This window comes from Microtus ochrogaster, linkage group LG1, assembly GCF_000317375.1.
Source record: "Microtus ochrogaster isolate Prairie Vole_2 linkage group LG1, MicOch1.0, whole genome shotgun sequence".
Taxonomy (NCBI): domain Eukaryota; kingdom Metazoa; phylum Chordata; class Mammalia; order Rodentia; family Cricetidae; genus Microtus; species Microtus ochrogaster.
This window is the reverse complement of record NC_022027.1, coordinates 11,074,968-11,101,649: the sequence shown is the minus strand read 5'-3', so window position 1 is coordinate 11,101,649 and position 26,682 is coordinate 11,074,968. Positions and strand designations below refer to the sequence as shown.

Sequence of the window (26,682 nt, the reverse complement as noted above, 5' to 3'; positions counted from 1 at the left end):
AAACCCTGTCTCGAAAATCCAAAAAAAAAAACAAAAAACAAAACTGCATTGCTGGGCTGAGTGGCTTCGCCTGTCCTGTGAGGCTTCTTTTTGCCCCGCCTAGATGCAGCTGCCCAGCCGGCTGTATGTGTCCTGCATAGCTCCTACATCCTCCTGTCTTCCACGTCCTTTTACCCATCTCCCAGACTTCCACCCACCTCAGTCTCTTAACCAGCCTGAGTGGACTCATAGCAAATGTAAAAAAGATAGCGAATCCCTGGAGAGAAGCAAGCAAGGGTGTTTTGAGTGCCTTCAGCGGGGAAATGTGGTAAACATCCTCCCGTGGCCATGGGTGCCAAGTCTCCTCATTTCTAGGAAAGAGAGCCCAGATGTTGACCTCAGCTAGAAAGGTTGATAATTCCATGTCTCCTGCTTCTCTAGAGAGCTACATGCAAATGACTGGCTGTTTGTCTTCACCTCACCTCACAGTTCATCAGCAGGCATCCACGCTGCATGGAAGCAGCAGGTCCTAACGATTTTATGCTGTCCTGGCATCTTGGATTCATTTATATGAGTAGTGCATTCCTCGGCTTTTGTTCTTTGGAAGTGTTTCGGTGCACACCGTCCCTAGTTCCTCCACCGAGCACTGGAAAGGAACCCGATCAGTGGCAGGAATATCATAAATACTTGAAGAAAAGAGAAGCAACATTGTTTTCTTTTTCATTTAACTTTGGAGTAGAAATATGACCGTGATCTGAGTCCTGACTACTTGGCCATCGCACAACAGTGCAAGAACAGTAAATGTGTTAGCTTGCCGTCATTTCAGCAAAATCTACCTGAGGTGGCAATTTGTAAAGAGAAAAAGGTTATTTTGACCGAGAGTTATGAAGGTTCTGGTCTAAAATCAAGTGGCCCTCCTTGGGATGGAGGTGCTGCTGGCAAGAGAGGTGCATCATGGCAGAAGCACGTAGCAGAGTAAAGTCTTCACCTCAAGATGTAGCAACCAAAACACAGAGTGCCATAATGTCTCCTTGAAGGGCATGCCCACAGTGACTGAAGAGCCACTCAGAGCTTCCATTACCCTAATCTCACCTGCCTAGGGACCAACTCCTGGACACGTGGGCCTTCTGGGGCTACTCATTCAAACTGTAACAGTAAGACAGTTGATCCTTTCTTGTAGCTTTAGGTTTCTAAATATGTCCCCCAATAAAAGGACTAAAGAGTGAAGGTGACCTATTACAAGGAGGCAGCTTGAAGAGCAGAGAATAATAGTCACTTGAGTGCAAGACAGGAAGTCTTGAGCAAGTGGTTCCAGTAGACACTTCTAGGAGTGGGACACAGAACAGCATATTGGCCCTTCAGACCTGGCAACCCAAAGGGGTCTCACCTTTGTCTCTAGTGGCACAGCTGCCCTGAAGTGAGGCCTGGACATGTTCTTCTGAGCAGCCATAGCTCTCCAAAGCTTTCCAGTTTGTAGGAAAGTCCCAGAAAACAAAATCTACCCTTTAGGGAATACGAGCCCTGGCAGGGAGTATAGCTCTGTCCAAGTGGGGTCTGTAAATTAGATGATGGCATGGGCCACTGATAATTTCCGGCTTCTGATCATTGAACTACAGTTAGGTACGAGTGTTCTAAAAGTCACACAGTCTGTTTAACAGACCCAAATAGGCAGAAGAGAATGGAGATGTGAGTGAATAGATGGGGCCAGGTGTTGCTGTTTGCGGAACCCTGATGAAGAACATGCAGAAAATCTGAACTACTTAAAAATTTTGTGCAAGTGTGAAATTATTACAAAATAAGATGCTAATCCAAAAAGAACAAAAAGCCCTCTGTTTAAAGCTAAAAATATTCTCTGTGTACACACAAGGTGACAGAAATCTCCAGGGCATGCCATCAAAGTACTCCATATCTACAAGAACCACATCTTTGAATTTTTGGTGTCCCATACCAGAACTAGATAAGTCTCTATATTATTTTCTTCCGGGACTCAAATCCAAGTTGTTTTTCTTGCCAGGGATATTATCAAAACCTCCAGGTCAGCTAGCCTCTACCTTCTGCTACCTTCCCAAAAGAGGTCCCCACCCAGGACCCGAGTGACACCTTGAAAACAGAGGGTGGCACCTTTTGCATAGGGATTTCACATTTGGGGTAAATGCCCACGTGCTCCCTGCTTCTTTCCCCTTTCCTGAAATCATCTCTTTAGCTTCTGGTATCTGACACCTTGGCTTCTGCCTCTGTGTTGGTCATCTGTGTCCCCCAGTTAAATGAAGATCCATAACTCCAAAGACATTTGTCAGAGGGCCAGAACCCTAGAACCTTCATGCCTGGCTCTTAATGGGTCCTTGGGGAGTATCAGCTGAGGGAATGAGGACATCTCACCTCAGCTCGTGCAGATGAACCCAAGATAACTTGCAGAGTTCCACCCAGTCCAACTCAAGTCATTGTATAAAATTATAAATTACATTTTAGGTTTATTTCATACTATATGTGATAACTACAATTTAAAAATATCCCCTTTTTGAAAATATTTTATTTCTTACATGTTGCTGTGTATTACTGATTACTTTGATGGGATTGCTAAATTATAAAAATATTGTGAGTGGGTGCCACAACTTTAGGCAAAGTTGCAGTCTAGCAGTTGAAAGTTGTTAAATGAAATCTTACTCACTTTGTTTTGCTGAGGTTATTAATAAAGGCAGCTGTACTAGAATTGTACTATCAGTTGCAAAGAACTGTCTTCCATTCATAGACGTATCCCCCCCCCCATGCACCACCCTGTCACCTTTGTAGAGATGTCTGTGCTGCTGACATTGGCCAGGCCCAGTGAAGGAGCCAGGCACTGCTTCTGCCAAAGCACCCCTCCCCTCTCTGCCCTGGCAGGCTGGGAATGGAACCCACAGCGGGCAGCCCAGCATGATAAGGCTTTCTTTGTACATGACACTTAGGAATGATCTGTGTGTCTTTTAAGAGCCACCTACTCATGGGAAAAGAACCTCAGATAAAAGGAATCCGCCAGAGTCTAGCTCTTTTCATATAACTTCCATCTGTGTCCAGCCAGGAGACCAGAGAAAAATGAACAGCAACAGTATAGCAGATTTTTTTAAAATTTTGGAAACAATAAATTTTCACATTAAAGGCGAAGAGTTAAACAAACACTGGCAGAAGGTATATGGGGCTGGGCATGTAGCTCAATTGGCAGAATGCTTGCCTAGCATCCATGAAGTCCTGGGTTTGATCCCTGCAGGGTGTTACATAAAACCCATGTGGGTGATATATGCCTATAATTCAGCACTCAGGAAGTAGAAACAGGAGAATCAGAAATTTCATGATCATCTTTGGCTACATAGTGAGTTTAAGGTCAGCCTGGGCTACATGGGAAACTTTTCTTCAAGTAGGGGAGGGTATGGTTATGGCTGGAATGGCTAGTGTTACTTCTCAGCCTGACAAACCCTAGAATTGCCTAGGAGATGGACCTCTGGGGGATTATCTTATCTTTACTGTGTGCTTAGGCACTAAGTCGCATTCATCTTTGCTCTCTGTTCCTGATTCTGGATGTAGTGTGACCAGCTGCCTCAAGCTCCTGCCACTGCACCGTAATCTGGAACTGTGAGCTGACATAAACTCTTACTCCCCTAAGTTACTTTTGTGGGTATTTCATCACAGTTGTTAAAGATGAGACTAGTCTCTCCTAAGTGCAGTCTCATTTCCAGAGGGAGCAGTGTGGACAGTATCCACATATGGTGTTCATAGAATTGATATGCATTTCTGTGTGTTGTGTCACACAGAGGTATCAGGATTCATTTTTAACTGATTACCCCTCTGATTAACATTTTCACTGTTTGTAATTCCATCCTTATTACTGTAATAAACAAAGTTGAAGTGACCGTCTTTTACATGTGTCTTTGGTCACTTAATAGATGGGCTGAATAGATTCCTAATAGTGTCATTGCTGGGCTAAATGATTTACGGTTTTATGAGTATATGCACATATATATAAAAGTCATTTTATAAATAGTGTCAAATACAGTCTGTCCCTTGGAATGAAATGTGAAGGCATGTGGTTTGGTGGGACTGGCCCCTGGCCTGGGTCTGTGATTTGTTGCAGTCTGGTTTTAAATTCCTACCACTGGTCTCACATCCCTGGGACTCTAGGGTGACAGTGGCCCAGGATGTGAAGGCAGAGGACCAGACAATCCATCATGTTGATTAGTTGTTTCTGTAGTTTCAAGAAACCCTAGAAGATGTTTACTGAGCCTGACTGGAACAGAGGGACAAACCAAGAGGTTCAAGGCAGTGTCATTTGCTTTCATATCTGTCCTGGAAAGCTCTTTGACTCTGAGAACACCAAGCAGTTGGAAGAAAGGGCTAAGAGATACACCGTTGGTTTCAGGTGCTCGTCCCTTTCTGAGGTTCTGTTCAACAGAACCTTTATCCCTTGGTTTAAAGGACTTAGCACACATGCTGCTATTTCTTGGTTTGAATTTCTTACTTGCTTGTCCTACAAACACATCTGCCCAGCAGGCCAGAAGTTGTCAATGGTGTCCTCAATGACAAGTTTTACTTGGGTTGCCTGAATTTTAGTACTGGAAACACCGTGGTCTGCGAGGGTGTGGCATCCATGAATGCACTGTATTGTCTCTCGGTATATGGTGGCCTGTTGGCACTCAGCTGACTCTGTCAGAAATCATTTGCTGAGGGCAAACTTTGTTAGCTACTTTCATTCACTGCCCAGTGTGGCACTTGAGCCTGTAGGACCATCCTGTTTTACTGCTAGGAACACCCAGTCAGAGGGGTTGACACATGCAGCAGGTAGCAGTGCCTAGGAACAGATCTAGGACATATGGACTGAAAGGCTATGCTGTCCCACAGTTTCTACTGTTGTGGGTGTAAGGAGTTGGCACCAGGGGAACTATCTACCCAGGAAATTGGGAAAACTGAAAATCTGGAGATGACAGATGGATTTGTCCACAATTTTACTTGTTCCTCAACAACTTGAGCATTTTGCCCGAAATATCTGGCAGACTAAGTTCTTGGGAAATGTTTAAACCTAGTAGAAAGATATTTTAACAAGGCTTGGTATCTAGCATTTCATCTTAAGAAAATAAACATATGTACTAAGATATATATTTGAAGATAATCTTAAAGAATTCTATAATAAGGATGAAAAGCTGAGGGGGGGCGGGGGCAGCGTGGGCGAATTCTGCTTTTTTGATGCTTGTGAGCGCTAAAGCAACGAAGAAGCATGATGACATGGCGAGGTGTTTATGATGTAACGCGAAGCTGCACAGCCCAGCTTAAAAGTGTGTGTGCAGTACGATTACAATTCTGTCAGGGTTTCTATTTATAAATATCTGTGCAGAAGAATGCTGTCCCAGTGAGTCTGCGAACTGTCAGTGATTAGCAGTTTGTTTCCCCTTTGTTCCTTACTGTATTTTTCCAGTTTGATACGAGAATCACGTCATTTCTATATAAAGCTGACCTATGTATGCGCCCTTATCCATCATCTTTATAGAAATGTATTTGTATATGTGTGTACATATTGGTATTGTATAGATATGTTCCTATGTACATATTCTTACATGTAACTGTATGTTGTGGTATCACGATGCTTGAGTTCAAGCAGCCTTTTGATACTTAAGAGCTCTAAAGCCTATATTAGTGATGATGGCCACTCTGGAAGGACAAAGAGAAGCTGTAAAATACTTTCTTTAACTGAAAAGGTAAGAGTAAATCAAATATTTTGATAGCAGTGCCTTGTTCGAATAACTTTTACCACAGTACATCCTCAGAATTGTTTTATTTTATTATGAGCTGTGTTGTTTGTTATTTTAAGCTGTTAATTTCAGCCATGTCTGTAACTAAACTTCATCATAGGCTCACAGTTATAGAAAAACACATGTAGTTTATAGTACTATCCTTTGTTCCAAGCAGCTCCGGGGACCTTGAACAGAATCCCTTGACTAAGAGCAAGGAGGCCTTGTCTTTTCACTCCTCTTTGATTCACTAGTAAATTTTTCCTAAGCTGCTTTCAGTTTTACTTGATATGACAGGGTGCCAGTTTATGAAAGTTGGTTTTGTCAAAATAGCAGGCTTTATGCGTCTCAGGTGAGTCAAACGTGCATATGCAGTAAAGTAAAGGCCTTTCTGTTGAAGTAGAACTGGTGCAGGGGCAGCCCTGGCTGGTGAGAGGCCCTTCCCTGTAGAGAAGTCTGAGCGACTACTGCAGAAGCCCGTCAAGTTTGAGAACTATTTTTAGTGATAGAACGGTTTGATTTGTAAGGAGTTCTCAAGTACTTAAAATATCTATAAATCTTACTGAAAAGTGAGGCTGTTAAGATTCTGTGAATCACAGACTTTCCAAAGTAGAGTTAAGTTGGTTGCTAAGCAGGGTCATCCATTGTTATGGTTAGGGAGTCGTGATCCTGGCGTTGAGTCCTGCGCTTCAGGATCAGCCCTTAGAGACAAAACCGTGCTATCTATACCTTAGAACAAAGCTCAGGAAGACTCCATGGAATTACATTCTGTTTTCCTAAAATTAATTTAGCCCATCTTATTTACCCTAAAACTCCTAGGCATCAAGCTCCCTTCTATTCCTCTATTTGTGGGTATTAAGGACGTCTCAACTCAAAAATATTGGAGCTTCTGTAGCAGGAAGGATACGAGGTGCTGAGAGGCAGCTGGTTGGTAAAGGAAGAAAAGACCAGCTAGGTCAGAGAGCCCTGGGTCCAAACCCTTTCCCAGGGATTGACTATTCTTGTCACTGGGGAAGCCCTGCTGCCTCCAGACATTATTCTGAGGAGACTGATTTAATGTCTGCCTTGAGGCTAGCTTTCCTCCTGCTGCCTTAGCAAGACTTTTCCGCCTTTGCCCGTCTAGATCCTGCAGTTTCAGAATAAAAGTCACTGCGGAGACACCCGTGCTTGCCTTTCACGAAAGCATGCTTCTTCTGGTCCTCTGATTGCAGCCAGCCTCTCCAGAAGTGAGGTGTCTCTAGAGTAGCAACAATTCTATCTTACAGCCTACAAGGTCCTTTGATCTAAGGAGTTATGTAGACGGAGATGAAGAATGAGGACAGCTCAGGGTCCCAGAGCTGCTGCTTTCAGACACCCACCACTGTCGCAGTTACTGTGCCGCGTCTGGGAAGAGCGGACCTTAGTGATGCTGGGCCATCAGCCTGCACACCACAGGGACCAGGCCGTCTACATGGGGAAATCTCACACTGCAGACAGCTGGTGAGGGGGGCCAGGGAGGCACAGAGCTTCGAGTGTCCTGTTTTCTATTTTTATAAGGTGAGCCTCTGGCACAGTTTCACTGCCAAAGTCAGAAGATCTTTTGAATTCAGTAACAAGATTCCTTAGTCCCCAGCCAGCAGCAGCAGCAAGGTCTGACTAGTACAGGAAGCGGTGGTGAGAGTGTGTGCCAAGGCTGGGAGCAGGGCAGCCCAAAGACCCCGTACTGTCCACCTGCTGGGGACCACGAAGACAAAAAGCCAGGCATCCCAGACTGTAGCTTGGGGCCACGGAGCAGATGTGCCTCAGCACCTCTTGTTCTTAAACACCTTCCCTTTTTTCTGCAAAGAAAGGGGCCTTTGTTCCTTCCTCTATATGGTGAATGTATAGGAAATGACAACAGAAAGTCTGGGAACAATGGAACGTTTTATTACCTCATCAGGACCCTTACAGCAGAGTGTATAGTGGGCCAATCCAGCAAAAAAGCACTCCCTCCCCCATCCTTCTCTAAAAGAGAGTTTCATGTTGTTGACGTAATTGTGCCTGTTCTCTTTCATACTATTTATTTTTAAAGCAATTAACTATTTGGTCGTTTTCTTTGTGATACTTTTCCATTGCATCTTAAGCAGTTGAGGTCTGCTTTCTAAGAACTAAGAATGCTGGGGAACAGGCATTTAGAGCCCTCCCCATCTGTCTACTAAGTGTCCTCCAGGCTTTCAGCTGGCCCAACCTCCTCATCGTGGGTCTATGGACAAAGATGACTGTAAGATTTTTCAAAGAGACATCGAGGAGCCAGTTTCATACCCAAACTGTGATGCTGCTGTCCCTCACAGGTTCCCACTTCACAGATGGAGAAACTGAGACTCAGAAAAGTTGAGTAAATCAGGAAAGGATTTGTGGCTACCTCTGACTCCAGAGTTACCGCCTAGAGCCAGTCCCAACTGCCATACCAAAACTTCTTGCCAGTGCCAAAGTTGCATACGTGGAACATCAGACTTTGTGTATTCCACTCGTTGACAAAACAGTGCCCCGTGGTTCAGATACAGAAAATAAATCGTGGGCAGATAGCTGGCTGTGTCAGGGTAGAACTGTGGGTCTTCAGCTTCCCTGCCTCCTAGTCCTGCACAGATTCCTGTGTGCCCTGGACAGTTTGCCCATGGAAAATAACTGCCAGAGCTATGGCTCCTACCCTGCTGCTGAAATGTGAGTTGCTGGGGGCTCAGAACCTTGATCTCCTTGAGAGAACCTTCTGTGTTCACCCTGGTTAAGAAATGAGAGCATTCAGTGTGCCTCAGAGGCCCAGGCTGCTCCCAGGAGCTCTTGGCCCAAGTTCTTGCACAGACCTATGAAATATCCAACCCTTACTTGATTCCTTAATGAGCGCCAGCACAGCTCAGAGGTCTGAAAAGGGGGCAGATGACAGTGTGGCACAAAATGCTCCATCTAGAACCCCCCCTTTGAAAGATCCTGTGGAAGGAGGTTGGAGCCGCACACAGCATTCTCTTTGTGCCTTATATATTTGCTACAAAACGTCCCTTCTGTAGTTTCCAACATTTACCCAGATCAACACTGCTGGTATGTGTAATGGTTTTTCCAGAGTTCTGTCTTGGAGGTTGTTTGGCTTGCGGGCAGCAGGCCCTGTGGAGTTTGGGGAAATAGCCAAAGAATGGTGTGTCAGTTAGAGTCTATAACGGGAGGTGTGTGCTTTTCTGTCTGTTCTCTTTCACAGGCTTTGGGGTTCAGGGGGAGGGGAGAAAGTCTCAGCCTTTTTTTTTTTTTTTTTTCCCATCGCGTACTGCCCTGTCCTGCCAACCCAGCTTTTTGTGGGAATCTCAAAGACGTGGAGATAAACCTGTGACAGAGTACGTGTTAGCTTGTACTGCCCAGACTATATATAGATGGCGGGGGGGGGGGGGGGCGGGCTGTGGAGCATCTGAGGGGAAAAAGAGGGAGTTTAAAGAAAAATGCAGTGGGCTCAAAACAGACTTTGAAACGTGGAGCCACGGCTGATCTGGGCAGGAAGAGTGGCTAGTGGACTTGGGGAGACATGAAACACATACTTCACTGCCACATAACTTTCCTGGAGGAGACAGTGTTTGCTGTAACCACATAAATGTTTCGAAGCTTAGGAGAGGAAGAGCATTAGGAGGCTGATCCGGGGAGTGGAAAGCTTCACAGACTCAGGAGGCCCTGCACACTGCAAACCAGAATATCAAATGCATTTCTACTTTCCAAATTTCTGTTTCTTTTATGTTAAAGCATTTTAGAAAGAATGTTCCTGCCTAGAGACCACAGACATATTTTCTTGATTTGAATTAAGTGTTAGTTCCTAGACTGAGTCAGTCATGTGAGCCCTGTGTAGGCTTCTGCTTTGCTGGGGGAGGCAAACTTTCACTGAGTGAGACAGAAATTCCAGAAGAGGGACGGGTATTTTTCTTTAAAAGTGAAAGTGGGTTTGAAAGCAAATCCTGGTATTTTTCTGAGTCAGGGAGCGGCAGGAATAGAGGCCCTCTGGGTTCCCCCAGCTTGTCTGCCCTGTTGCTGTTTCGCTGCCCAGGGATTTCTGCAGCCGATCATGTTGTATGCTGTTGATGTTGTCACCATTGTCATCAGCCTCAAGACCCATGGGGTGGTTACATCAGTCTGGGGAAGGGCACAATTTGGCTGTTGGAGTGGTTGGATTCCTACCTCAGGGACAAGTAAGATGGCAGGCAGGCGGACAGGAGCAGCCTTGATCAGGGCAAAGCCCTTGCTGGACCATGATCCTGACCTCCCAGGGAAGGTAGGGAAACACCAGGAACAAACTACCAGGCAGCAGTCATTTGCAGTTTAAACTGCCACCTTGTCCCTCCAACTGCTGTTCCCATGCTATCAAGGTAAGAGTCTTGGTAGAGCTTTGTTGTGGAGGGTTTTGTTGTGGTGATTGTTTTTGTTTGTTTAAATACATCCCTTGAAGACTGCATCCCTGTCAATGGAGCAGGGACCATTTTTAATCTCTGAAATTTCTGCTATACTTTTTTTTTTTTCCCTAGGAACTACTTGGTTTCCGTAGATCTGAATAGGACCTGGAAACTGTAGCTTGTTTTCAGTATTTTAGGAGAAGAGCCAAACAATTTCATGACTGTATTCTTCTGTACCCCTTTCCATCGGTCTATCTATTTATCTCAACTTCCTCCTGGGCCTCAGGAACTAGGAAGGATGTTGAGAGAAAAAGAGCTGCAGGCCCTTTGGACTCTGGGAATAGAGAGAAAGGGGTCATCACAGTTTAGGGGAGGAGGAGGGTCATCTCAGACATTTGTTGCATTTGTACAAGTGTAAACTGTCCAACCTAGAACCACTATAGTGTTTGAGTGAGTTCTGTGATTCTCTAAGCCAGGCTGGTGGCTTGGCTGTGTGCTGTCTATGCCTATGAGATTCCCGGTCCTTCCAAAGAGAGGGAAGGGAGCCCCATAGCCCTTGACCTCCATCTGTGGAGCCCGAGAGACCACTTGTCCATGTGTTGAAACACTAATGTTTTTACTTGTGTTTTATCTTGTCTTTTTTTTTTCTTGTAAATGCAAAGTTGTTTCATCTGTGCTTGTCCCTTTTGTGTGTTGCAGGATGTCAAAGTCTTTAGTGAAGATGGGACAAGCAAAGTGGTGGAGATTCTAACAGACATGACAGCCAGGGACCTGTGCCAGTTGCTGGTTTACAAGAGTCACTGTGTGGATGACAACAGCTGGACTCTGGTGGAGCACCACCCCCAACTGGGATTAGGTAGGGAACGGGTTGCCTGGCTTGGGAACAGCACCTGGGGACCTCAGTGTGTAATCAAATGGGCATGCCACAGCCAGATGTAAATGTGTCACCATCTCCTGCTACATGGGAGGTGGTGGTAAGCTGCTCAGCATTCCTTCCGGCCCTTGCTTTCTCCTCAATTTCACTCTCCCTCCTTCCCAGTCCTCACCTCTGATACTCTGAGAATCTCACCTTGGGTGCTCAAAGCAGTAACTTCCCCGAAGGCTCAGCATAGGTGATAGATTCTCTAGGACTTGGTTCTTCTTCCAGAGCCTAGGGGTGCTTGGAGCCCATCGGCCATCTCAGAACAGCTCAGCCTGTTCATAGACAGAAGGGAGCCATGGTTCCCTGGGGTAGCCACGGGGAGGCAGATACATTATAAAGGGCTCTCACAGTGCTTGCTTGGCAGCTTTCTGAGGCGACGCTTGCCCTGCACACAGGCATGTATATATCTGTATCTTGCCTACGGAACAAGAGCGCATATTATACCATAAAATATTTGAAAACATGTACTATTTCCAGAACTTGCTGAGGTGCATTTTATAGTTTTATACATTTTTTTAAATTTATTTACTTATTTTTGTTCGTTTGATTCATCTCAGACTTTTGTTTAAAGGTTTCTTTTCCACACCAGCTCCTTCCCTTGTTAGGGACCAAGTGAAGCACGTTTACCGAATGGGCTGGATTTTAGGGAGGATTCTGTGAGTTTTTAAAGTTTTTTAGATTCACCGTCTTGAGGTGAACAACCCCAACACAGGCTCCATTTCTGCCTTCCCAGTTCTCGCATCTCTCTCCGTGTGAAGTGTGTGTGTGTTGTTTTATTCAAACCTACCATTTAATTTTAAAACAACAACAACAACAACAACAACAAAACACAGCTTTGTAGCTCTTTAAAAGGAAATCCTATTTCTGCCAGAGTCCCACAGCAGGTCTCTTGTCAGGGTCCCACCACTGGAAAGACGCAGTGCTCTGTGGTTCTTCTCAGAAAGCCCTGTTCATGTCCCAGCATTAACCTGCCCTGCTGTGGATGAGTGAACCACAGACTTGTGGGAGGCTCTTTGTAATGGATGTTGCTCTAGGGTGTGTTTTTTGGGTCCTGGCCTAAAGAGTGGGGCCTCACCTCTGCTCAGTGTGGAACCACCCTGCCCCACATTCCTGGGTATCGCTGTCTCCGTGGAAACGACTCTCTTAGGCAATTCTATATTGAGTCTTCTTATTAGGGAGGAGGACACATAAAAGGGAAACTGTAAGTGCAAGTCTTTCAGGCAGATTCTAAAACAGATTACAACACAAAACTGTTACGATTGGGGGCATGAGGCTAGCGGATAGCATTCTGATATTTTTGGTTTATGTGTGTTCTCAGATTAAGGTTTTTCCAAACAATGCTACTGAATCTTAGCAGCTGAAATACTGGAAACTTCTGATGAACAGCACTTCCTATAAGGCCTCCCTGCTGGAAATTCTTTAGCCTTGGTGTGTGGGGACAGTCAGTGATTAAGGCCAGCAAGTGTGCTAGCATAGGGTAGATGGAGAAGTCCCATCTGTTCAGGTGTGTGAGCTGCGAATCTCTAGACTCTCCCCTTCCTCCAGGAAAGTTTCCCACAGAGACAACACAGCGATAGAACATAGCCATCCCACACACATGGCAAACAAACAGAGTACTTTTTAAAGAAATTTTACAAAATACACTTTTAAATGTGCAAAACAGTATTTTGACTCTTCATCCCCTGCACTTGAGCATGGGATTGCAGTGTGGGGTCGTTTGGTTCCAGGGCTCTCACATTCAGGCCCTGACACGTTGCAAGCATCGAGCAGGAAGAGTCCAGGGATAGGGAGCTTTGTGTTGGTTTGAGTCAGGTATGGCAGTGCCTTGGACATGGACACCTAAAGAGTGCCTTTTGATCCTCAGTGACCAGAAGGAGCCTACCCTGGCTTGGTGTTCCTTCCATAGCTCCCTGGCCATTCATTTGAAAACGCCAAGTGATATCTTTTCCCCACTAAAATATACAGATAGAAAGAAAGCTGCTGACTGACTTGGTGTCGAGGAGGCTTGGGCACCCTTCCTCGCCTGGTGCCATGATTCCCAGCAGTCAAGCTGGAGGCCTGAGCCAAATGAAAGGCTGTACTGAGAGCTCTGCACGATCTCTCCATGCCGTCTAGGCTGGCCGAGCTTCTGCCGAGGCTCTAAGTAGCTATGTACTTTAAAAGCAAAGAGGTACAGTTTTCTCTTTGAGTTGTCTGATGCTCAAGCCTTTCTGTCAGTGAGGTATTGATACAGATGCTGAATATCATTGCAGATATTTGAAAAACAACAAATGGCCTTTGAGGAGTCTCCACTTCCTCCGCTTGAACACAGAGTAGTTTAGGAATACCCTAAAGAAAAGTATTGGTCCAGTTTTACTCAGAACCCCTGGAACAGCAGGAAGTTCACAGGCAGGCCCTTGATGGTAACAAGTTGTAGGCCACAGCTGTGCCTAGAGGCCTTCTACGGCAGCCCAGCCCGAGGAAAGGTTTAGCAGGGCTTCTCCACTGTTCCCCAGCTTACTGCGGAAGGAAGCAGGAGTTGACACTGCAGCTGGTTTGCATGAAGAGTCACAATGAGGCCCCTCTGGGGGTCACCAGACTGTCGGGGGAGGGGAGCGTGATCATTTAGAGCTGCACAGGCCAGCTCAGTAGTCACTGGTTACCTGAAACCACAGTGGGGCCCACTTTCCCCTGCTCCTTCCCCGGGCATCAGGCCCTCCCCTCTGTGTACGTGCAGGATGTGTGCAGCTTGCCCAGGAGTTCTCCCAGAGAGCTTCTGTTGGGGGTCAGAGCTGTAGAGACCACAGCGTTGGTCTTAGCTGGGAAGCTCCCCCACGGGGTCCTTTGTGCTCCTCAGAGCTCTTTGGAAAGCACCACACTTTTTGATTTAGAGCAAGCCACTGCATCCTTACTTAGGCGGCCGCTACCTCCCTTTTTACTCTGTATTTTAAATGGAAAAGTAATTTATTCTGTAAAACAACCACCCACAGGTTATGGGGTTGTTGAGTTTTGTTTTTAAGTTTGTTTAGAATATTTTCTCTGAGTAAAACTCCTAATGGAATTCACTGATCTGTTTTTAGACGAAGAAAGTCTGTTTAAAATGAATGAACTTAAGCCTGACTGTTTTTTTAAACCATGCATCACAGTTTTAGTCAATGCCTAAGTTGTGTGTGGTTGTTCGCATATGTCTTGAGGAAATATAACCCTTATGTAAACATAAGCATTTGTGTGTTACAGGGAGAATTCTCCCAGATAGAGGTAAATGGAAACTATTCTAGGTTTGCAGCAAGCATGGCTTTTCATGTGCTGTAAGCTTTGTATTGCCATGGGGACAAATTCTGGTTTTAAATATGTTTCTACCAAAATGTCCCCTTCTTACAGTATAAAAATGAAGGCCAAAGATGCATCAGCCCAGAATGTGCTCTTTGTAACAGAGGGGTCCTCACAGAGAAAGGCACATGGCCACAGTTCTCCTCTTTGGACAGAAATTCTTTCTCCCAATTCTGAGACTTTTTAACTCAAAGTGCCTTTTCCTAAGCGTCTCCCTTCCTTCCCAGCTGAGACTCAGCTCTGGCAACACGAGAAGCGTTGGGGATTTAAGATACAACCCCTGTGTTCACTTAATCTGTGTATGCTTAGCTGGCATCAGGTCACACACTAAGTCTGGGGTGGACTTACTGATAGTTTATTCCATTGTCTGATGTAGTTAGCTCTCTGTCACTACCACCTCCATTATGGCTTTCCAGGAGCTCTGTGGGAGGAGCTGTGATCTCCATTCCACAGCTTCTCTGAACATGTTATTCCTATCAGCAGGGAACAGGCTGAGTTCACTCCACGTAAGGAGAGGTTCGGAGAGGGGACTAACCATCCTTTCTAGACCCTTACATAAGCTATGCTAAGAGGTATGTGTGCACGTGTGTGCAAGCACCTGGACACCATGCGCAGCAAGTGATCTGTGTGGAGAACCTTCTTTTCTTTGCCTTCACACAAATCCAGCTGATGCGCACATTCCGTGGTAGAGCCAGTGCTAAGGGCTAGGTATGAAAGACGAGTGCTCTGTACATCTCAGTGCTTATAGTGTCCTGTCCACAGCTCCCCTGGTTTTAACACCCTGCCTCTTGCAAGGCCTCCTTGCCTGGGGTCTTTGCCTTTTCTTTGCTTTTGGGTGTTTTCCAAGTTGTGTTAGTTAATTTGCTGCAAGAGTTGAAATTTTGTAGCATGGGGGAAAAATCATTTGTGCCCCTCTCATTAATGTTGTGTTGATTCCAAGTGCAAAAGAAATATATACTTGCCAGTACTAACCTAAATTTTGCTTTTTATTGGATTTTAAGACCTCTTTTAGATATCTGTCAGCCTGGTAAAAAGAGGCTTAAATTTAGTGTCATTCCTGCCATACTCTTTATTCTCGGTGCTTAAAGAACAGGTTTCCGCCTTGTAAAATTGCCCTGAAGTTTCTGTCTCAGCTCACATGTGATGTTTCTCCCCACAGAGAGGTGCCTGGAGGACCATGAGATTGTGGTCCAAGTAGAGAGTACCATGCCAAGTGAAAGCAAATTCTTATTCAGAAAGAATTATGCGAAGTACGAGTTCTTTAAGAACCCAGTGGTAAGTCTCCTTTTGGGGTTCACATTGTGGCTCTTGGAATTTGCACTTGGGTTGACTAGAACGCTACTTAGTGAAAGAGGCCTCACGTACAATGCCATCATAACTAAGTCATTAAGACTGGTGAAGGAGACTGTCTCCTTCCTCAGAGAGTAGAGATGGTCACACTAGAACATATTGATCCAATATTCAGCAGAAGAACTACTCATTAATCATTGCAAATACCAAGTACTCTTCTTGTTTGTATGTTGGAATGAACAGCAATCAGTGATTGACATCAACTCCTTGGTTGGTGTTTTGTTGGGGTTTTTTTCCCCCATTTCTTTTTTTAGGTGGGGGGGCCGGTCATGTGACATAGTAGCAAAGTATATTTCATGACATCTGAGCCTTTGGTTTTGTCCTGAGTCACCAGACAGACTGACAGTCAGCTCAGGGAGATCACTATCCACTTGCGATTGTGATAATTCCACTGGTTTAGTGAAAAGAAAGAAAAGTAATGGTTTCTGGGTAATTCAGCCCAGTAAGCTTTTTGTACAACTGCGGTCACTTTGTTGTTATTTATTTTGTGGTTGTGATTTTCTTTTGGTACTGGTGTTGTGCAGGCTTTGATAAAAGAATGAGAAGGGCTGTTGTTTAACATACAAATGATTGTGATCATACCTGAAAAAATTTTAACATTGGCAGGTCTGCTGTCTATAATAAGCTTGTTTTCTCCCCTCTCTCTCAGAACTTCTTCCCGGATCAGATGGTCACTTGGTGCCAGCAGTCCAATGGCAGTCAGGCCCAGCTTCTGCAGGTACTAAGCAAAACCGTCTTCTTACTGAAATAGACTTGTTGCAAATTTGAAATAAGAAACGGATTCTTGAAATCCTCCATCTTCTAAGGAAACTTATAACATTATGTCCACCGCCTTGTGAGAGCCATTTGCTTATCTCTGTTTCAATACTAATTTTGCTGAAATTTCAAGAAGTTTGAAGGAAGAAAATTTTGCCTAACACCCCACCCCAAAGTATTCGTGAAATGTCAGCTATATATAATGATATAACTGCTTTCATTATTTTGTGTGTATATTCCCTAATTTTAAAAATTTGTTCCTCCGTAGAATTTTCTGAACTCCAGCAGCTGCCCTGAGATTCAAGGGTTCCTGCAGGTGAAGGAGCTTGGAAGAAAGTCTTGGAAGAAACTGTATGTGTGCCTGCGCAGATCTGGCCTCTATTACTCCACCAAGGGGACTTCAAAGGTAAAGTTTTAAAATATTTCATTTCGTCCTGTTCTGGGTATGCTTACTGTGAACTTGGGCTTAATTTTTAAATGCACCCTAACCTCTTTCATGCTAGTGATTACTTACTAATGAGCAGTTTATATATAGCTGTACACAAAGGGATCAGTAATGTGGTCTGTCGGAGACTGAATGGCAGCACACACCGCAGCTCCTTCATTCCATCAGCCCTGCACCTCTGGGATGCCCAGGCATGGATCCCTCCTGGGTTGAGCCTAGACCCTCCTGGCTGATTCAGTCAGTGCAGGGATATATTTGGTTTTCTTAATTTTGAACTCGGTTCCAGGCTGGCCGTAGGATAGATGCTGAATTGTTGTTGTCCTGTATTCAGGAGCAAAATATGGTTTTGTCTTTGCTGGAGCAAATTTAAAAACTACATAGTTCATATAAAATAAAGTGAATCCGTTACAACATGTAGCTGACATTTTTAGCTTCTGTTATTGTTAGGATTACATGCTGTCATTTAAGTTTTCATGTGTATGACCAATGGAAAGATGAGAGTTGCAAAGTGACTACAGACTTTAAAGTGAGCTTTTAGCACAATAGACTAAAAGTGTGACCCCACACTTGGCTTGACTGCTGTTTGCAGGAACCCAGACACCTGCAGCTGCTGGCTGACCTGGAGGAAAGCAGCATCTTCTACCTGATTGCTGGAAAGAAGCAGTACAATGCACCCAATGACCATGGGATGTGCATCAAGGTAATCCATGGGATACTGCCCTTAGGCTGAGGCTGGGAACCATGCAGAGGGTTCTTCTGCTCACTGTCTGGTTGCTGATGTAGTTTTTACACTGGCTTTACTGTGTGCTTAGGATTGGGTGGTTTTTGAGTAGTCCATGCTCTAGGAAGTACTCAGTGGACTTGGTAACTTAAGGCCAGGTAGCTGTTGGCCTCCTGGCTGCAGCTTTTACCTGGTTGTAGTAAGGAGAAGCAATGGCTTGTTAAGAGAGGCAACTCCTGACCTAACACCTGATTATCTGTAGCCACTAAATGAACTGACACTGTCTGTGTGGGTGTCTGGTCGTGAGGACTGACCGCAATACTGACGACCCTCTATGTGTGTATATGGGAGCACTGCACGTGGATATATATATGTGTGCCTGTAGTCCAAACACACAGATGTGGACATGTACTCATGTACATAGGCACAAACATGCATTCGTAGTAAATCCTCACACACCATTGTACATAACACACACACTCCTTGGCCAAGCCTTGTTCTTTTCCTCTTGGTGAGATTGTGGCGGTGTTGATCACTCACTACACTGGGTGTATATTTGCTCACTTTTGCACTTGTGGGGTTTTCATTTCTCCTCTAGCCAAACAAAGCAAAAATTGAGATGAAAGAGCTGCGTCTGCTCTGTGCTGAGGATGAGCAGATCCGTACTTGCTGGATGACAGCCTTCAGACTCCTCAAGGTATGTGACCCAAGGCTGCAGCGGCTGCATCTCACACAGAACAACTGGATGTGGGTCCATCCTGGCACAAAAACACTATGTTGTTCCTATCATGAAGTCAGAATTGACGTATCAAGTGTAGCTGTACATTCTTCTACTTAAGATCTCAGAGCCAGGTTTCCTAACTGAGCAGTGTCAAGTGTTTGTGGAAATGTATTCTTTGTTAGCATTGTAGATCTCTGCCCACAAGATGCCCCCAATCAGTGGAGGCAGCCAAGAATGCCTCTAGATGTTTCCAATGTCCTCTGAGCATCCAGAATTAAAAAAATACCCCACAGTAGACAGTCCTCAGTTTTAAGCCAATGTAAAGTCTATCATCAAAGTAACGGAATGTAAGCTATCATCAAAGTAACGGAATGTAAGCCAGCCATGAAAGGAATACTTTTTATATGTTAAAATAATGAGATTTCTAGGTGTGGTGCACATGCCTAAAATACCAGCAATTGGAAGTGGAGGCAGGAAGATTCTTGGTTTGAGGACAGCTTAGACTTTATACAGAGACCCTTTCTTTAAAAAAAAAAATTAATAATGAATGGTCTCAGTTTTAGAAAAACTATTAATTAAAAACCAAGTGTATATCAATATTAGGATGTCCTCCATTTCTGGGTAGGAGAAAGAGGCAAAGTCAAAATATGTTTTTGACTCTTTGGTACAGGAAAAAGAAAGGTTGCTGAGAGATAACCCCACTATGCAAGTAGCAACAGATGCTAGAGACGAACCTTTGTATTTCTCTGTAGGTCTGGGTTTTTTGTTTTTTTTTACCTGAAAATGTGTATCTTTTTAAAGAAGGCAACAAAAGAAATAGAAAAATGGTATTGTACACTATAAAACAATGTATTTTATTAAGCTGGCGATACATAATCCAATCAGTAGGCTAAAGTTCTAAGGTACTGTGACATAGCTAATCCCAGGCAGAAGTGACTGGGACAGCACCCACTGAGTGCAAATCAGGAGCTCTGACACCATGGTAATGCTAACATGACACCATTAGCCTGTTCTGAACGTCCGTGCCTCTGCGCCCAACCTCTTCTCCTCACAGCGCTTTGTGTCACGATTGTCTCATTCACAGGTAACAACACTGAGGCTGGAGGGATGGCCGCTGGGGTGTGGCAGAGCCAGGTTGAGAGCAGCATTCTGGCTCCTGAGCTCACTTCCTAAGTACTGTGCTTTGCCGCCCTCCCCGAGAGCCCTGGGCAGTTGCATGTCCACTTCCTGTTTTGTTTTGGTTTGGTTTGTTGTTTTGATACAGGGTTTGTATGTGGCCCATGCTGGCCTCAAACTCGAAATATCTTTCTGTCTCAGCCTCCCCGGTATTTCGGATAGATTTGATTCTGCATTGAGTTCTAGTGCCCCAGCTACTTACAAGTATCATTTGATCCAGTGATCCACAGATTCCAAAGGTCTCGGGATACATCTTTAAGGGCACTTCTTGCAGGAGGCAGTGCCATACTTAGGAGTAGCCAGTCTCCAGTGAGGTTAGAGTAGAATTTTTTTCTGCTTCTATCATAACTCATTGTCATTCCTAAGCAGACCATAGGATGTGGACAGCTGTGTGATTGTTGCCAAACTGTTTCTTCTCTCCATGTATTCTCCTGGTAGAAGTTGTCTTAGTTAAAATTGGAAGACGAGGTTGGGCAGGTCATGGCAGTACAGCCTCATACTGCCTTCAGAACAGGAAGTTCCAAGCCATAGGAAACCTAGAACCTCACCTGTTTCTTATACCTAATAACTTCCCCCAAGGCTCTTAGATGTAAGCAGCAGGCTGTAGAAAGTGAGATGAGGCAGGACCCATGATCCCAAACCCTAATTGAGGACAGGGACTTCTAGGCTCTCAGGATATAATAAAGGCTCTTGAAAATGCCAGCTTACCACTTGTGCTTCTGGCTCTGTGTGTGAGTTTGCTTCTGTCCTCCATTCCTCCTGTCTGTCTGTCTATCTTTTGCTAGGCAAGCACCCTACCAGTGAGGTCTATCCTCAGGCCTCTTTGTACACATTTTTAGGCACAGTCTCACTCAGTAGATTGCCCAGGCTGGGCTTAGGGTTTCTCTGTAACTTAAGCAGGACCTGGCTGATCCTCCTGCCTGAACGGGGATTGGCACCCATGTGCACTCTCTCTTTGCTTGAGGCCATGCTTCTTATGGCCTCCATGTGTCCTGGTGATGCCAGAGTCTCCCTTGGGCTGTTGGGGAAAACCACCAATTGGGGACTTTGAACTAAAAATTACAGACTTGCTGTAGCACAGATAACAAAATGTCAGACTGTGTCTTCTCAGGATTAGTGTTAAGGTCTTGGTCTGTAATGCAAGAACAGGCCCTTGAGCTTCATCCTCTCAGACACTCTTGCTTGCTAGACATAGGCTTTATTTTTCCATCTGGAAAAAATGAATTCAACACGGAGGTTTCCTTGTTTTATCACATGGTGAACATAGAGACCCTGGAATCCTAAATCATCAGGCGAAGTCACCTCCCACCCTCCCTAGCCCTGTCTCGTTACCATTTCTGATTAGTGGACATGGACTCAGCGCCAGCAGTGTTGAGACAGTAATTTATATCACGTTGTGATCCTGTGGCTTCAAGAAGGAAAACTTTGTTATTTAAAGTTAACCAAGGATGATCTTATATCTGTAAGTGCTTTCATAGATATGCTTTCCTTTGAAAAAGGAAGAAAGCCTAATTGCTAAAGGCATTGTTGTGCTCAGTGTTCGATCTACTTAGTGGACAGTGCAGAACATGGAGTCTGGTTGTGCTCTGCGTCCTTTTCTGTCACATCATTGAGTCGTTTCTTGGACACAGGACTGTGCCAGAGTGTTAGAAAGTTGTAACAGTTACCTACTTCTCCTGTTCTCCCTCCTTTTAGAAAAGTTTCTTAAACTGACGTAAAAATTCCCTCCACAAAATGTCTTGCTGTGTCAGCACAAGAGCCTGTCATTGTGGTTGCTTTGGTTTTAAATTGCCCCACCCTGAAAAGGCAATTAGGTTCATGTTCGGCAAGACAGCAGACCACCAAGAGGCACAAGGAGCCTCCTCTGCAAAAGTACTTTGACAGTAGGACTAGCACATTGGAAACAAAGAAGAAATTCACTGCAGCACTGTGTAGCAGCTAAATAAAGGAATTAAAGTCATCGCAGCAGTGAGAAGGGCATACAGGGCAAAAGATGGCACTCGGTGGAACGAGGTCAGAGAAGCCTTGCCTCGTGGAGCATAGGCATGCCAGGGAGGGCATAACACCAGGAATCACAAAAGGACTGGGGTGTCCCGATGCTCTCAGCCTTTCCTCTCTAGATGTCCCTTGTGCAAATACTCCCTCCCAGGTTCTCCTTTAGATGCCGAGACTTAGACCTAGGGTCCCACACAGGAGTCCTTGGTTACTGGAAGGAGACAGCTTCTGCTCATGGCAAAAATGCAACACATGAAGCCAATTGTGTTCATAGTGAGAGTGGATCCATTTGTAATCCTTCAGTCTGAGATTATGGTTTCTACCTATGGTTATGATTAATTACCTAATGATGTTAAAATACCCTTTGTTTTATAAAATATTATTGAGACCAAATGGAAGCTTTGGGTCAATTTTTGTGTGTCGACGTTAGTTATCTAATTTGATAAATCTTAGGCAATTGGGGCTTTTTTTCCCACCTGCCCCAAATTTATTTCTTTGTCATATATGGAATGTAAACATTCTGGATTTAGGCTTTTCCTTGCATTCTTTTCCTAAAAAAGTCAAATCAAGTGGTTCTCAAAGATTTTCATAGCAGAATTCCTCCCCATTTCACAGCAAAATCTGTAACTCCCCAGTATGACAAACAGAAAAAAAAAGGCCTGATTTTCTTTTAAATGTATTTTATTAGAATATTATAGATGGCAGGCATTCCCCCAGTCTTAGTAGCTTGTAACAGCAAAGACTTACTCCTACCCTTGGCCTGTTAGAACTTGACAGAGGGAGTAACCACAGCCTGGGTTCCCATGGCCAGAAGAAAGGATAAGAGTACTGTCTCACTTTGCCTGTTAGATGCTCAAGCCTCTAATGGCCTATGCCACTTCTGATCCAGGGGCATGGGCCATCAAATTACAGGATCCCAGGAAGTCTGAGCCTAGTTGGACTTAATAGATTCCTTTTCATTAACATCTATGCTAAATAGGGTGTGCGCCCATGTGATTACAGCTCCCTCCCTGTTAAAAAAAAAAAAACAAAAAAAAACACCTCTTTTAAGTTTTCTTGTATTCCTGTAGTTGTGCTGTAGTTTTTGAAGTGTTCTTCAACCACAACTCTAAACCTTTTTGTTATCTTTGCATAAAGCAGTAAACTTGCCTACCACCTCACTTGAGAACCTACACATCTCACTACTTTACTAGAGAGAGATCTGTCCTTTTATTCAACATGTTGGGTCTTCCAGGGTTAATGGCCAGAATGAAAACTAGGTAATAAAGGGAATCTGTCAATACACAATGGGTTCACAAAGCAAATGGATTCCTTTCATTAGATCCCCAAACTCAACCCCATTTGTAATGTTAAACTCCTGTGAACTTTATTGATGCTTATGGTTCTTTATTATGTTAATTTATTAATTAGTTTCTTTAGGGGAATGTGTGTGGGCATGTGTGTGGAGGTCAGAGGACAACTTGGGGGAATCAGTTCTCTCCTTCCACCGTGTGGGTTCTGGGGACCAAATTCAGGCTTAGTGACAAGCACCTTTACTCACTGAGGCATCGCCTCAGCCCAGAAGGACATTTCTTCATGGCAAGTTCTGAATGTGGAGACATGGCTGTTGTCTCTCTATACAAAGAAACAAAACAGTCCACTGTTACCTTAATCCTTTACTGTTGAGGAGAGTCACTTTTAATTTGATGTGAATAGGAAGTGAGAGTCTACACTGCAGTGAAGCAGGAAACATTGTTAGGTCATACTTTCTTTTGCTTCTGAAGCAATAGAAGGAATTACAAAGGAAATACCATTAATTGGACTATACACGTATCTTTAAAGCCCAGTCAACTAAAATAAAAAAGGAAATGAAAGAAAGTAACTCTGTAGACAGCTGGTGCATAAATGGCTAATGGCTTAACAATTTCAAGACTTTGTGTGAATGCAAGTACTACCGTGTAGGTCTTTGTATTTTTAAGTAGAGACAATGTAAATTTATAGTCTTTTAACTACAAACGGTAAATATGAAAACAGTGTACTTCCTTAGTAACTGAGATAAAAATCATAAAATACCATGCAAATAAAGTATAATTTTATGCATAATACCTACTTACAGAGATGATCTATTTAAAATAATTCATAGATCAAGGATAGAATATAAAATGAAAAGTTATGTCACATGAGTAATTATAAAAGTTCCACAAGTTACAATTATGTAGAACTTCTGAAGAAAATTTTTGGTTTTTCGAGACAAGGTTTCTCTGTGTAACAGCCCTTGCTGTCCTGGAACTAGTTCTATAGACCAGGCTAGCCTTGTACTCACAGAAATCTAGCTGCTTCTGTCTCCTAAGTGCTGGAATTGAAGATGAACTTCACCACTGTCTGGCTAAGAGAGGCAAAATTTTAATGCTAAATGCATGTTTTTAAAAAGGAAATAAAAGGAGTAAAATCTTAAAGTCACTGATCTAAGTGTCTCCTTGAAGATATTCTGAAAAGACATTCAAGTTGAGCCAAATAAAGATCAAAGGTACTAAAAGAGAAAATATATATATAAGGGTAACATACTCCCAAATTTGGGTCATTCCAGATTAAATGACCCTTCTCAGAAATACTTGGGACAAGAAGTACTGTGGATTTTGTGACACAGGAATATTTACATAAACATGATGAGATGACCTGGGGATAGGACCTATGTCTAAACATGAAATGCATTTGTTTCATGCATATATTTTATAGACAGCCTGATGTAATTTTATATGCTTGCCTAGGTTTTAACTGTGATCTATCACACAAAATTAAAAGTTGGATTTCTACTTGAGACGCTATATTGTTACTCAAAAGATTTGATTTTAGAACACTGTAGATTTTAGATTTACTAAGTGTGTCACTGTGTGTTATGGGGAGAGACATGTAGGCATGTTCGGAAGACCCTCAATAGATCCCTCCCCATCCTTAATGAACTAGGGCTACAGATTCAGCAAAGCTCGTATCCGGAATGTTACAGTGAAAGGAGTAGATATGAGTGAATGGCTTGAAAGTAATCCAGAAGAGAGGAGTCAGGTACACCATACTTGCATCTGCTAACAAAAATGTATGATAACACACTCAGAGCATTACTGACTGGGGAAGCTCACTCGAGCCTTACTGTAGACCCCAATTTCCATGCATTGTTGGCCATATAGACCTATCACTTATGTGGTTGGCCTTAGTCCCTAGCATGGCCCCAGGCCCAGCATGAATCACATTCAACATAAGCTTTGTGGTCTGGCCCATGGCCCCACCAGTTAAGCACTTATATTAGACAGGCCATTCTAATGACTAAAAGGTCATCTCTCAGAAGCTGATGCAAGCTTAACCCCTTATTTTCAGCTCTCCATTATCTATACAGACACAGAAACCCGTATTTGCTTGACTAGCAAGATGGCTCAGTTGTAAAGTCCTTGCCATGAAAATATAAGGACCTGAATTCAATTCCCCATCACCAGCAACAGCCAGATGAAGCAGTACGCTTCTGTAACCCCAATGCTAGGGAAAGAAAAAGGAAGATTCCTGGGGCTAATGATTGGTCCATGGGAAACCCTGTCTCAAAACATGATTAAGGAAGACAGCACCCCACACATGTACATACACACAGAGACCACACACAAGCATGTACTTGTATGTATTCAGTTGGCCTTGCCTAGCCACAGGCTCCACATTCTCAGAACCAGCCAAAATAGATGAGAAATGCTCTTTAATAAAATTATATTTTAGAATTGGGGAGGTGGCTCAGTATGTAAAGTTTTTGCTGTGCTAGTCTAAGAACCTGAGTTTCACTGCCCCAGCACGCACATAAAGAGCTGAGCAGGTGGTATGCATATAACAACAGTGCTGGGGAGTGGGGGAGACAGGCTGTTCCCAGGGGCTTGCTTGCTAGCTACTCTAGCCCAAATGACAAGCTCCAGGTTCAGTGAGAGAGGCTCCACCTCAAAAGATGAGGTAGAGAGTGATAGAAGGTACTAGACTGTCGTGCAGTCTGTGGGAAGAGGTACATAGGTTCTGTGCAAATACTAGCTGTTTTGTTATTTGTAGTGTGTTCCATCCAGAACCAATTCCCCTGACAGGAAGGACAATATACAAACCATGAGTTTATGACTGAGTTTAAGTGTATGCATTAGTAGGTGCTCAGAAGTTTACGTTGTTTACATCTGACAGGTTTCTCAGTCTGTGTCATGGTGAAACATGGTTTATTGTTTCCAGTGATGCTGCTCTGCCCTAAGGTCTTACTCGTCTATCGTTAGCGTTACTGCCGCAGTTGATCTGATTAGTGTTTGCATAGCTTTTCTTTTACATTAACTATTTCCATTTATGTTTTCCCTGTATGCCTGTTTCTCATCCATTGATTTTCTGTTTTCCAGTGGCTACCACAGCGCCACAACATGCATCTTTTTGACTTACTAAAGCCGTGTAATTTAGTCCTTTCAACAGTCAGGCTGACATAAGAGCTTTCTCCATTTCCCCCACCAGCCGTCTGAAATGTCCTTGTTGTGAATAACCATTCTCTGTATATTAAACCCCTCAAGTGCACTGCTGCTGGAATTTATATACCCAATTTTTATTTTAATCATCTGCTTAGGTGCACTATAATTTTTTCCCCAATCATGCATTCTTCTCTGTGGGACTAAAAGAACTCAGCTCTTAGCAATCCTTGCAGTGTGGACCAAAGAAACTCTTAGTCTTGCCTCTCTTATTGAAGGAACAGCTCATTAGTAGCAGTTACTTCTTCATCCTCACCATTCCGCTGTCCTTTGGAGTTCATCATTTATATAAAAATGTCAGTTATCTGTTTTGGTACTGATGTTTTCTCCTTGTCTCTGTTTTTGTTTTTGTCTTTAGCAGTTTTCTTATGATGCATCTGGTTTATGTATTCTTGACTCTTTTTCTCAACAATATGGGGGAATTCTTGGTGGTTTTTAACTTCAAACCTTTGTCCTGACTTGTCTTCCTGTCTTCTCCTCTCACAGGAGTGCACTTACACTCATGGGAAATAGTTTTGTCTTGTGATACATGTTTGTGCTTTAGGAAGGAGTGTTTACTATAGGACCAAGAGCTGCAAGAGGGTTTGTCTCCCGTGAAACAAGGACAAGAAGATGATGTGACCACTTCCAAAAGTTCCTTCTTTTTCCTGGTGCTCGCTCTTGTGTCCTCCCTCCCTCCCTCC

The 26,682-nt window shown here is 43.8% G+C and overlaps 1 protein-coding gene across 7 annotated transcripts in view; it reads left to right on the top strand.

The window, feature by feature from the left end:
• The window catches only part of Grb10 (growth factor receptor bound protein 10), a 112,768-nt gene that overhangs the window by 77,651 nt on the left and 8,435 nt on the right, over nucleotides 1–26,682 (top strand). For all 7 annotated transcript variants that reach the window (XM_026784966.1, XM_026784965.1, XM_013350755.2 and 4 more), the window contains 6 exons: nucleotides 10,808–10,964; nucleotides 15,499–15,614; nucleotides 16,339–16,407; nucleotides 16,714–16,851; nucleotides 17,480–17,590; nucleotides 18,210–18,308. In XM_026784966.1, coding sequence (XP_026640767.1) covers nucleotides 10,808–10,964; nucleotides 15,499–15,614; nucleotides 16,339–16,407; nucleotides 16,714–16,851; nucleotides 17,480–17,590; nucleotides 18,210–18,308 — 690 coding nt within the window. The remainder of the gene's footprint in view (nucleotides 1–10,807; nucleotides 10,965–15,498; nucleotides 15,615–16,338; nucleotides 16,408–16,713; nucleotides 16,852–17,479; nucleotides 17,591–18,209; nucleotides 18,309–26,682) is intronic.